This window comes from Lasioglossum baleicum, unplaced genomic scaffold (assembly GCF_051020765.1).
Source record: "Lasioglossum baleicum unplaced genomic scaffold, iyLasBale1 scaffold0055, whole genome shotgun sequence".
Taxonomy (NCBI): Eukaryota; Metazoa; Arthropoda; class Insecta; order Hymenoptera; family Halictidae; genus Lasioglossum; species Lasioglossum baleicum.
In genome coordinates, this window is record NW_027469115.1 from 389,354 (window position 1) to 401,530 (window position 12,177).

The window sequence follows — 12,177 nt, forward strand, 5'->3', positions numbered from 1 at the left end:
AGACTTTTAGTTTGTTAACAATTATAAATTACGATAGAATATTTTCAATAAAATAAAGAAACAAAGTGTTTTATTTATAAATGCATATCAAAATTAAACGGTTAAAAGTTAGAATCTATAGATATGAAAAATCTGTTTGGTATTTAATTTTACAAATACATAAAACATTGTTATTTAGAAATAGGAATAACTAGGATGTTATCTTTTACTTTTCTGCACTTAAGAAACTTTAACGAATGTGCAACAGTATATAACTGATCACTATATAAGTAAATATCGGTTAGTTTTATAATGAAATATCAAAAATGTCATAAAATGCTAATCCAATTACTTAAATATTAAATTGTACAATTGGTAATATCTATTGCATAAAAGGGATTAGGATGTATTATTAATAATTTTCGTTACAAAATTGGGTTTTGTCAATTTTATTATTTAATATATTACATTATGTCTATAATTTAATGTCAAAGCGAATGTTCTTATTGTTAGTTCTTATTAAACTGTTTGTTGACACTTATACCCCTATTCTTCCATAACTGTCTTTCAAAGTCTTTCAAAATTTCTTTTCACATCCTTTAGTAAACTAATTGCTCTAGCTTCCCAAAAAAGTTCAAATCGTATAGTACAATATTAAAAAAGTTATCGTCTTCTTTAGAGCGGTCTTAAACTTTTGTCCGCTACTATATATCTTCTAACATCTGCAATTCTTCAGTCGCTAACATATTCTTGTCCCTCAATGAGTCCAGGATTCCCTTCAAAGAGCAAATTTTTGATTTCTTTCGTCGAAGGCTTTGCTGCAGATCTTTTATCTTTCTTATATAAAATTTCTTGTGTCTTGCAGTTGTTTTTGAAGGTATTCTTTTTCCAAAGAGCTTTCCTCTTTCTTCGGTGACATACTTGTAGACTGATCCACAACTAAAAAGCATTAAAAATATAATGCATAAGAAATATTAATTTTGTAGAAAATTATTAGATATATTATATTAAATAGAATGAAATATTTCTTACAGTCACTGCATCCAGGGATGGGAGATGTTGCTCTATCTACTTTAGATGTATCCGATGCAGAAGTTGACGGCATAATTATATCATTTTGAGTATCCTCAATTGCACGTTCTAAACAAATATACAAAAGGTACTGTATAAAGCAATGCACAAGTTGAGCTGTGGATGAGCCGAGCAAAACAGATACACCATCGAAACTCATATTATATCTGACTATTCATTAAGACATACATGAAAATCACAGCATATGTACAGAGCTCGTTGGCCTGTATAAATCTCCCTTAACACAGAATGTATCCCCCGTTTTATATAGGAATCTAATGTATTTCCTAATCCTGATAATAGTAACATTATTTCATACCTATATGTGGTAGTGCATTTGGTGCAAGTATCCTTCTACCATGTACAATCTTGAAGTCATTTTCTGTAAAATGTGCGGAACAGATTCTTGCTCCATTTGGAATCAACTCTACATTTAGCTGCATTATATCTGCCCAAAACGATTTTAGCTTTTCATCCTTTGGAAACCTATTACAAAATTAATTCAGTGTATAACTTTATATCATTTGTCTCATTTTAATAATACAATATAATTTTTATGTACACAAATAGAATATTTTTCTTACCGTTGATATGTGAGAAGTTATTAATATTGTTTACTTGTCTTTCTCCCAAAATCGGACGATGTCTCTTACGATTTTTACAAATACACAGCGGCATTGTCTAATTTTTAAAATTTATAATTCACTTCTCTGTCCGCGTCAGTGAGCGTTAGTCGGTGTCAGATGATCCAGTCAGAACCATGGACATAGGAATAAGGGGACGGAGCATATCGCTGCGGGGGGAAGCCAGTTTTGGGGTGCGGGGAACGACGATCACGTGGTCACATTTGTTTAGAACGTGCAATTGAGGATACTCAAAATGATATAATTATGCCGTCAACTTCTGCATCGGATACATCTAAAGTAGATAGAGCAACATCTCCCATCCCTGGATGCAGTGACTGTAAGAAATATTTCATTCTATTTAATATAATATATCTAATAATTTTCTACAAAATTAATATTTCTTATGCATTATATTTTTAATGCTTTTTAGTTGTGGATCAGTCTACAAGTATGTCACCGAAGAAAGAGGAAAGCTCTTTGGAAAAAGAATACCTTCAAAAACAACTGCAAGACACAAGAAATTTTATATAAGAAAGATAAAAGATCTGCAGCAAAGCCTTCGACGAAAGAAATCAAAAATTTGCTCTTTGAAGGGAATCCTGGACTCATTGAGGGACAAGAATATGTTAGCGACTGAAGAATTGCAGATGTTAGAAGATATATAGTAGCGGACAAAAGTTTAAGACCGCTCTAAAGAAGACGATAACTTTTTTAATATTGTACTATACGATTTGAACTTTTTTGGGAAGCTAGAGCAATTAGTTTACTAAAGGATGTGAAAAGAAATTTTGAAAGACTTTGAAAGACAGTTATGGAAGAATAGGGGTATAAGTGTCAACAAACAGTTTAATAAGAACTAACAATAAGAACATTCGCTTTGACATTAAATTATAGACATAATGTAATATATTAAATAATAAAATTGACAAAACCCAATTTTGTAACGAAAATTATTAATAATACATCCTAATCCCTTTTATGCAATAGATATTAACAATTGTACAATTTAATATTTAAGTAATTGGATTAGCATTTTATGACATTTTTGATATTTCATTATAAAACTAACCGATATTTACTTATATAGTGATCAGTTATATACTGTTGCACATTCGTTAAAGTTTCTTAAGTGCAGAAAAGTAAAAGATAACATCCTAGTTATTCCTATTTCTAAATAACAATGTTTTATGTATTTGTAAAATTAAATACCAAACAGATTTTTCATATCTATAGATTCTAACTTTTAACCGTTTAATTTTGATATGCATTTATAAATAAAACACTTTGTTTCTTTATTTTATTGAAAATATTCTATCGTAATTTATAATTGTTAACAAACTAAAAGTCTCATCTTCAAATTTCGCGCGTATATGCTAGAACCAATCACCAGTTGAGCACCAGAGTACCACGTGACCGTGCTCCCCGCTCCGCGGATTTGGCTTCACTCCCCTCGCCTAAAGTAACACTTTGTGCTCCGTCCCCTTATTCCTATGTCCATGGTCAGATCAGCCAAATGTCTTCTAAAAGTACGAATGCGCTTGCGCGATCACAACCAATCACCAGTTGAGCACCAGAGTACCACGTGATCGTCGTTCCCCGCACCCCAAAACTGGCTTCCCCCCCGCAGCGATATGCTCCGTCCCCTTATTCCTATGTCCATGGTTTTCCTATACACATACTATACCTATGCCGGGTCTATTGGTATATATGGTCTAAGGTAATTTCATGCGACCATCCCTCCCCGCTCGCTTGGTGCCCCCTCTCGCCTAAAACCCTACCTTATGCTCAGTCCTGTAGGTCCATGGACTATATACCTATGCCGGGTCTATAAGCATATATGGTCTAAGGTGTTTACGTCCCTTTAAGTGGCGCTGCTTTCAATCGAGTTGATTGGACGAATTCCAACACCATGGTGTCGATGGCGTCCAATCAACTCAATTTAAAGCAGCGCCACCTGAAGGGATCCTCTACTCTGCCATGAGTTTGCGTCCTTTCAGATGACGCTGCTTTCAATCGAGTTGATTGAACCTCATATGTGCTAAACCTAATAGTTAACGAGATATTATCGAAAGAAGAAAGAAAATTGTTTCGATAATATCTCGGAAATTATTAGATTTAGGACATATGAAGTTCAAGACTATTATACTCAGAATTTGATACTCCATCGAACTATGTTATAAAATATAGGACATTCCATTTAAAAAAAAGCGCAGTTGCAATTTTCTGATGCGCCGATGCACAAAAGTGCATACAATTAGTTGCATATTATGCACCGTCTGATACACTATTCAACTTTTACTTGTAACATCTTCTATTTCCAACCGTTTACGAGGTACAATTAATTGTACTTTTTGTGCGTTTAAGTTTGTTGTTCCTTCGTATATACATGTATGTATATTTATATATAGATATGTTTTTTTTAATTGGCACAATAAACGCTCTGTTACACACAAAAAAAAGTTAGCCGTTCAACTATGGACCTGCTTATAGTATGTTCGCGCCCGTCATGCATCTACTTCTTTTTAATTGATTAATTCTTTTTTTTATAATTTCTGACTATATCCTAATAAATTTGTAGAAATTTTTTTAGAAGATATATTGAAATATTTAGAAAATATTTTAAGGTAAAATACGTAAAGAATAGTAGTCGTCACCGAGAGAGTCATAAAGTGACCAGAGAAAAGGAAAGGTAAAACAGGACCTGTGTATTTTAACGGTAGAAATTATGTAGTAAGATAGTTATATGATGTACTACAGTAATGTACAATAGATTCATGAGCACAACTATCTTTACGTATATATATTTATATTATTGTTATGAGTGTTATTATATATGTTTATTAATTACAAAATTACAACAAATTTATTTAGAATAAATTTTTTCCAATAGTTTTTTTGTCGTTTTGTATTTATCTTACGCATTATATCCCCAGACAGCCAAAATCCTTGATTGTGTCCAGGCCACAAATGCGCGTGTGGGCTCGTAGTGTTCCCCTGGACATAATCTTGGCACATGATGTCGTTGCCACAATCCGGGATATCGTGCCCAGATTAACGATCGGGCCGTTGTAAGATGGCAGCACATAGCCGCACTAACTCTTCCTTTTTACTTATTTTGTACGCATTCGAGGCGGGAAAATTAAATGATAGATTTTGTTTATTGTAGTATTTGTAGTAGTTTTCCTAGACTGCGGATCTTTATGCAAAATAAAAATTGTCTGCATCGATTGCAAGAGATAGAAACTAAATTGAATGTGACTCAGGGGAACGACCCACGGCCCACGAATATACCATCACTGGTCCCAAGTCCCAAACAGTCCCAAACCTTCGCGGAAAAAACCGTTACGTTTATTACTCAGGTATAGATCGTGGGGGAGAAGTAAAAGAACGACTGGCGACGAGAGCCCTTGACGAAGGCTAAATAGGCATAGTGACTCTGGAAGTCAATGCGAGCAGATCGAACTGCACAGCGTAGAACAGCTTAGTACCGAGTGGACTTTTCTTTTCGATATAGTTAGTTTAGGTTAGCTTAGTATCGTTAGATCTTAAATAAAGTATATTTAATTTTACGTTATCTTACCCTTGCAATCCTGGAAAAAGGAGATACTGGAACTGCAGTTACTCGAATTAATATTCGGACGTTCTAAAACAGACGAGAACTTTTTTAATATTGTACTAAACGATTTGAACTTTTTGGGGAGCTAGAGCAATTAGTTTACTACAGGATGTGAAAAGAAATTTTTTCAAAAATTGCAATTGATCGGAATTGTATGGAAAAATACTAAGAGTTGCATTTTACAACTTTTTTATGTGGGCCCATATTGAAAAATTGAAAAATACGCTTCGTAGATCTGTGTCGACTAAACATATTTTGAAAATTTCGTCAAAATCGGTTAACGTTGCAATGAGCTACGTTTAAAACGTTTAAAAATGGTAAAAATCGCAGATTTTCAGCCTATATCGAAGAATTCTTACATCTTTCAAGGCCTGTCGTGTTTTTCCCGCATCAACCGATTTCGATGAAACTTTCACAGTGCATATTATTTACGCAGGCCTAGAAAACGTACTTTTTAAATTTTCAATATAGGCCCGCACGAAAAAGTTGTAAAATGTAAGATTTAGTATTTTCTCTGCAATTCCGACCAAATGCAATTTTTGAAAAAATTTCTTTCCACATGATGTAGTAAACTAATTGCTCTAGCTCCCCAAAAAAGTTCGAATCGTATAGTACAATATTAAAAAAGTTATCATCTTTTTTAGATCGTCCGAATATTAATTCGTGTAACTGTACGTATTAGGGGATAATTAATGTATTACTAGTTTATTGATTTATGTGTAGGTTTACTCTTAATGTAACTGTAAAGATAATGGAACGGCGAGGGGGGAAGAAGTAACATAAGGAAGAGATAACAAAAAGGAAGAGAGTGCCCTGTATAACTCACGGCATTCGGCACATTAGTGCGACTGTGCTGTGCTAACAAATAAGATTGTCACGCCTTCCTTTTTAAATGAAATAAAATTTGATTCGTTTCTAATGAATATTTATGTGAGCATTATAAAATAAATGTAGCTTTTATATGACGAGAATTTTTTTTTTGCATAAAAAAGTAACATTCAATTTAGTTTCTATCTCTTGCAATCGATGCAGACAATTTTTATTTTGCATAAAGATCCGCAGTCTAGGAAAACTACTACAAATACTACAATAAATAAAATCTATCATTTAATTTTCCCGCCTCGAATGCGTACAAAATAAGTAAAAAGGAAGAGTTAGTGCGGCTATGTGCTGCCATCTTACAACGGCCCGATCGTTAATCTGGGCACGATATCTCGGATTGTGGCAGGGAGGGCAATCTCCCATGTATAATGTATGGACCTTAGCACCGCCATCTATCCTAGTTCCCTCAACTAAAACCTATATATATATAGCTATACGATTCTATAGCTATATATAGCTATAGATATACCTAGTATACCGCTTACTTTAAATTCTAAGTACAAGGATAAGGATACAATAATTTTGTATAAACAAAGTTTAATTTAATAATTTTTTATTTTAATGTAATTTTAATAATACATAATACAGTATACCCTCGTCCCCGCGTCCGCCGCGAGCCCAAGCTACTCGATCCACCTGAGCCCCCAAGCTACTCGATCCACCTGAGGATTTCGCGGGATCAGCGGGGCGCGATGTAACTGGTGACCCGCAGGTGCTGTCGATCAGTTCGGTCGTCTTTAACAAAAAAACATATAAATTACAAATATACATAAATATACAAAATATACACAGATGACATCAAAATACACTGAATAGCACTGACCTTCCTTGATGTCTTCTTAAGTTTTCTTCCGTGCAGATTTTCCAAGCTTATTATGTTTTAATAATGCTTGCTGAAGTACTGCGTCTCGTCGTCTTCTGACGTCCTTCCCACATAGAATCTTATTGACTGTGGTGCACCACTTGCCAATAAAGTGCGAGACTTTCACAGTCAATATTCTTTCTTGCAATTGTTCTGCATGCTGCGTACATACAATAGATGAAAAGTTGATATCCCCATGCAACATGTTCTCCATGTATTTTCGGAGTTTACTTCTAAAATACACATGACGCATGGTTTTGTGCAGCAAAGTATCAATTTTTTTAAATACATTCTGTATTGATGCATCTTCGTTCAATGTGCGAAGTGATGCTCTGCACAACTCACATTCTTTGTGTGGGTTAACACATAATATTTTTCTGAAAATAGCACTGTTATTAATGTCTTCATATTCTTCTTGTGCTATATCTTCAGAATTTTGAGGCGCAGCACTCGTTTCTTCCACCACTACCTCGGACACCTCAGTCTCTTCTTCTACTTCTTCTGTCAGTAGTTTCCTTAGTGTAAACAGGAAGTGTCCACTGCATACATCTTCGCAGTTGAAGCCAACACTTCGGCTGGAGGTAATGTTGTTGATGAGTAGAATTTTATATCCCATCTCGAGGCCATACGGAGTGGGATTTACGTTCTGATATCCAATAGATCGCATGCATCCAAACATATTCTCCAAGGGATCTTGATTGACGTATCGTGTCTTCAAATTTTCATATCCCTGTCTCTTCAATAACCTCCATAAAATTTCAAATGAAGAGATAGTATTCTCCCAATTCTTGAGGCATAGTGCTCCAGACACTGGCACTTTTGTAACTGGGTGAACATACCGCATACATTTTAAACTCCTTTTTGCTTCGGACCAAAATTCGTGATGTCCACTGGCTTCTGATACGACTGTCCTCAGTGGAGCTTCTGAGGCTGCAGTGTGTCCATTGACGGAGTCGAACAGCTTGTTGAAGAAGTTAAGGACTTCTGCTGTCGTGAGGCCTTCCTCCTTTTGTATTTTCAATGGGCCTTGGTCTGTTTCTACAGCGCCTATAGTAATGAATATTTTGTTAGTTATTCAAGCATAACAGAACGTCCATATTATTCATATAGTGAAATATAACTTTTACTTACATTGGTGGCGGCTAAGAAATCCTATATGTGACGCCACTGTTTCGCTGAACACTTGTGATGCGTACTTCACTTTCATTTTCTTTATCCTCTGAGGTACGACATGTTCATTCGTCAGCTTCTTCATCATGGGGCGTACCACGTAGCCAGCGATGTCCATATTATACGCCTGCTCAATGGTCCTCCATGATGCGAATTGCCTTTCGCATTCTTTTCTTCCTGGCGTCACATTTATTTCCAGATCCTTATTTAATAAATTGTTTCGGACTCCTTTGATCAGGTGCGGTGGATCATAAAATGGTATTAATTGCATACCATCTATTTCAATTATGTCACCTATAAGTACAAAATGATTGCATTGAGTCTCAATATTATATTTTTCAAATTATACAGAAAACTTAATAAAATGTATACATACGGTGCTCTTCTCCTTGTCTCAATTCTTTCGCCCGTGTGTCTGCCTGTAAGGTCTTGATGGCAGCAACATTCGATGATCCTTGGTCGCATACAGTGGCAACAACTTGTAGCCCAGTTTTCTTCAGTGCTTTCACTATGTTCTTGATGCACTGTATTAATTGCGGTGTCTTTGTTTGCCCTTCGCAATAATTGTAAGAAATGGGCATTTTCCATCCACTGTACAGTCCTCTTAACATGAAGACAAGGGCATGATCGGCAAATCTTGATGTTCTTCTTGTGCCCCAGTCTTCGAACCCAATGATCTTGTCAGTGTTTGCATTGTAGTCCACATGAGGCTTCAAAGACATTTCATCCCACATCAATATACATAATTTGTCTTGAGCACTCATGGTATCCGCTTGACGGTGAAGATGCTCCATCACAACTTGTGATACTCCAGTCTCGACTGGAATTTTCCTTAGCATCTTCTTCAATGTTGTTTCGCTGGGTAAATTACACAGCTTTCTCAGCAGCTTGTATGATTTTGGTGACTGCTTCAGAAGTGCTAAGGCCAATATCTTCTCATCCGTCGTGTAGCGCCTTCCCTGAAAACATATTTCATAAAGTTATAAATAAGTTACAATTAAATAACACAATGAAAATACAGCATATATATTACATAGCAACACTAAATAAAGGTCAAATATATTATACAGCCATATCCAAACATAAAACCAGTTAATTATAGGGTCATTCCATGCAAAATCGGACACTTTTGGAAGTACCATCTCGAATTTTGTTCAGAAAATATATAGAATTTCTCAGGCACTTCATGCAACTTCATGCATGTGGAACAGCGTGCAAAAAGATATTGCAATTGTAAACATTACCTTTCTTACTGTCTGTGCATCACATCATGTTGACCCATGTGAACAATAACATTATTTAACATTTTGTTGGCAAATTTTGTTGGCTGTAAGTGCTGGATACTTAAATAATATGTTATTAACTACATCTAAAAATTTTACTCACCTGTGGCATGGATCTGGATGTGCGTAACTGCATCTCGATGAACATCTTCTGCGTATCAGATAGATTTTCAAATCGATTTATCAGACTAGATTCTGATAAAGCTCTTGCTCGTTCTAGTCGTGTCTTTAAATCTCCTCTCTTCCTGTTTGCATAACGGTTGCGTTTCAGTAATTTCTTCGCAACGCTGTACAATCTGGCTGCAGTTGGGGTCAATTGGCACTTTTTCATGCCCCGCAGCAGTACATTTTCGCTCTTCTGTGGGGTTGAACACTGCTGTAACTGTCCTGATGTACTTGGACCAGCTTCGTTGTGTCCATCAATATCCCACGCTGTTACTTCGTAAACCACATCTATCCTTGGCGTAATCAGTTCTTCATGATTAGCGTCTTCATATCTCAGCGGTGTAGCAGATGCTGGATATTCTTCTGCTTCTATATTTTCATGTGCATATTCCGTCTTCTCACTTTGCACTGGCAAATGCAAAGTTGGAACTGCATCATGTTTTAATTTTTTTCGCTGAGCGAAGCACAGGAAGGAGGTTTCCTCAAAGTGCTTGTAACACACTCTGTATTTACGTCTTTCAGTGCTTGTCAGTTTAAGTATGACAGGACACTGAATTACGTTAGCCCAAGACCGTGATTGTTCAATATCTTTGGGAAAAAAGTATGCCAGGGCTTTCACACCCGACGAACACTGTGGAACACAACAAGCTCTCACCATTGTTTTTTGTCCAAATTGTTTATAATGTCCACTAATTGTTTATATAAATAGTTTTATGTGTCTTCTGCACTAATATTATTTTTTCACGCACTTTTCTCACTTTTTCTTCTAACTGCTGCACTCCTTTGCACCTCACTGTCCACTATCCTAAAACAAACTTTAAAAAAATTTTATAATTTATGCACAAAATTCCAAAAATAAGCTCGAAAATAAGTTTCCCGAGTGTCGTTCAATTTTGCAAAATTATTTGTAAAATTGATTTAACACTGAGCAAACTTCTTTTTTCGAGATTATTAATGTTGTTTTGTATGATAAAGTATAAAATATTATTAAAAAAATCCTGTCAAATCGTCGGTTTTCACTCGTCCACACAATCACAGCACGGGGTACGTGATTGACAATTGAAAGTTGATTTTGGCGGTAGTAGGTAGTAGTCAAATATTAGCGCCAAATTCTCCGCCCAATAGCGACAGGGAATTAAACAGTGCTGTGATCGTGGTGCCATGTAGTCTAGTTCCCTCAACTATACTAGGCGGTCCAAGGCCATACATAAGAGTTTTCTCCCCCTGGATTGTGGCAACGACATCATGTGCCAAGATTGTGTCCAGGGGAACACTACGAGCCCACACGCGCATTTGTGGCTTCGACCCGCTTGGTTGTCTGGGTCGACTTTATAATCTTAATGTAATAATATCAGTATGATATTTCTATTAGAGATCGCGGTTTTGAACGTATACTACAATACACGTGAACCATATACATAGTAGTGAATACAGACCCGCTCAGCGCGTTCGAGTCCAGTGACTGATGCGTTTATGTTTTGCGAGGATCGAAAAGAATTCGATCGAAAAACAGAAACCTATCAGTCGCTGGTCTCGCACGTGTCGAACGGATCTGCATTTAGTTAGTCACGAATCTGAAGACCATCACGTACAGTAGACAAAATGTCTTTCGAGAACGTGGCGAAAGAAGCGCAGAATATTCGCAATTCTAATAGATTATCTAAGGAAGATACACAGGTAATTTTGCAAGAATTGTTTACTGATATTATTTAATTAAAAATGAATTCCTTCATTATGCACCATATATCTGTGGTTGTCAGGAAGTACGCCGCATGTCACATAATTTCACTTTCGAGATATTGCTGTTTAAGATTTTGGTTACTAATCTTTTGCCATAGGATATCGGTTCAATTGGATTATGTCTTTCTTGCAAAAAGCCTTTCGAATTTATTTTCATGACTTTCTTTCTGATAAAGACGTAAATCCTCTATACTATAAATCTCAATTAATGCATAAACTGAAATTTTTTGAAATTGTGACATGCGGCGTTCTTCCTGGCAACCACAGATATTAGAGCAGTGACTTAAGGGGGTAGTCTACCCTCGATTTGTAACTAGAAAATTACTAGAATCTTACTAGATTTTGGGTCGAAAATATGGGTTTCGTACTAAACGTTGTTTGACCTTATTAGAACAAATTGTGGGCTGTGTGAGGGCTCATTCGAAAGAGGAAGAATAGACGCAGCGCGCTTTTCTCACGAGGTTAACGAGATTATGTTAATAACTAATAATATGATGGCCCAAAGTCGAGAAAAAATCTAGGAAAAAATCCCGCAGATTTCAATGCATTTTCTGTCTCTAATAGACTTTTTTGACTTATGAGATGAGAAAAGCGCGCTGCGTTGAACCTTCCTCTTTCGAATGAGCCCTCACACAGCTCAAAATATGCTCGTATAAGGTCAAACAACGTTTAGTTCCGAACCCATTTTTTCGACCCAAAATCTAGTAAGATTCTAGTAAATAGCAAATATCTAGCAAATAACTAGAATCTTACTAGAAAGAATGGGTTCGGAACTAAACGTTG

The 12,177-nt window shown here is 35.9% G+C and overlaps 1 protein-coding gene and 1 long non-coding RNA gene across 2 annotated transcripts; one reads left to right on the forward strand and one right to left on the reverse strand.

The window, feature by feature from the left end:
- Nucleotides 1-412: 412 nt before the first annotated feature.
- Nucleotides 413-1,818, reverse strand: LOC143219547 (uncharacterized). Its single transcript, XM_076445479.1, has 4 exons — nt 1,635-1,818; nt 1,370-1,536; nt 1,012-1,119; nt 413-918 (listed from the first exon to the last, which is right to left on the reverse strand). Exons 2-4 carry the CDS (start codon nt 1,491-1,493, stop codon nt 818-820), a joined length of 333 nt encoding a protein of 110 aa, XP_076301594.1. The 5' UTR covers nt 1,494-1,536; nt 1,635-1,818; the 3' UTR covers nt 413-817.
- On the forward strand, nt 1,798-2,612 carry LOC143219548 (uncharacterized). The gene is made up of 2 exons (XR_013011377.1): nt 1,798-2,013; nt 2,107-2,612. It is a non-coding gene; the product is annotated as an uncharacterized LOC143219548 (long non-coding RNA).
- The last annotated feature ends 9,565 nt before the right edge of the window (nt 2,613-12,177 follow it).

Excerpts from the sequence above, each read along its gene's own strand:
- LOC143219547 (XM_076445479.1), bottom strand. The coding sequence starts at position 1,493 with ATGCAGCTAAATGTAGAGTTGATTCCAAATGGAGCAAGAATCTGTTCC. Across the intron at positions 1,120-1,369 it reads AAATGCACTACCACATATAG|AACGTGCAATTGAGGATACT; the intron begins GTATGAAATAAT and ends ATATTTGTTTAG. Across the intron at positions 919-1,011 it reads CATCCCTGGATGCAGTGACT|TTGTGGATCAGTCTACAAGT; the intron begins GTAAGAAATATT and ends AATGCTTTTTAG.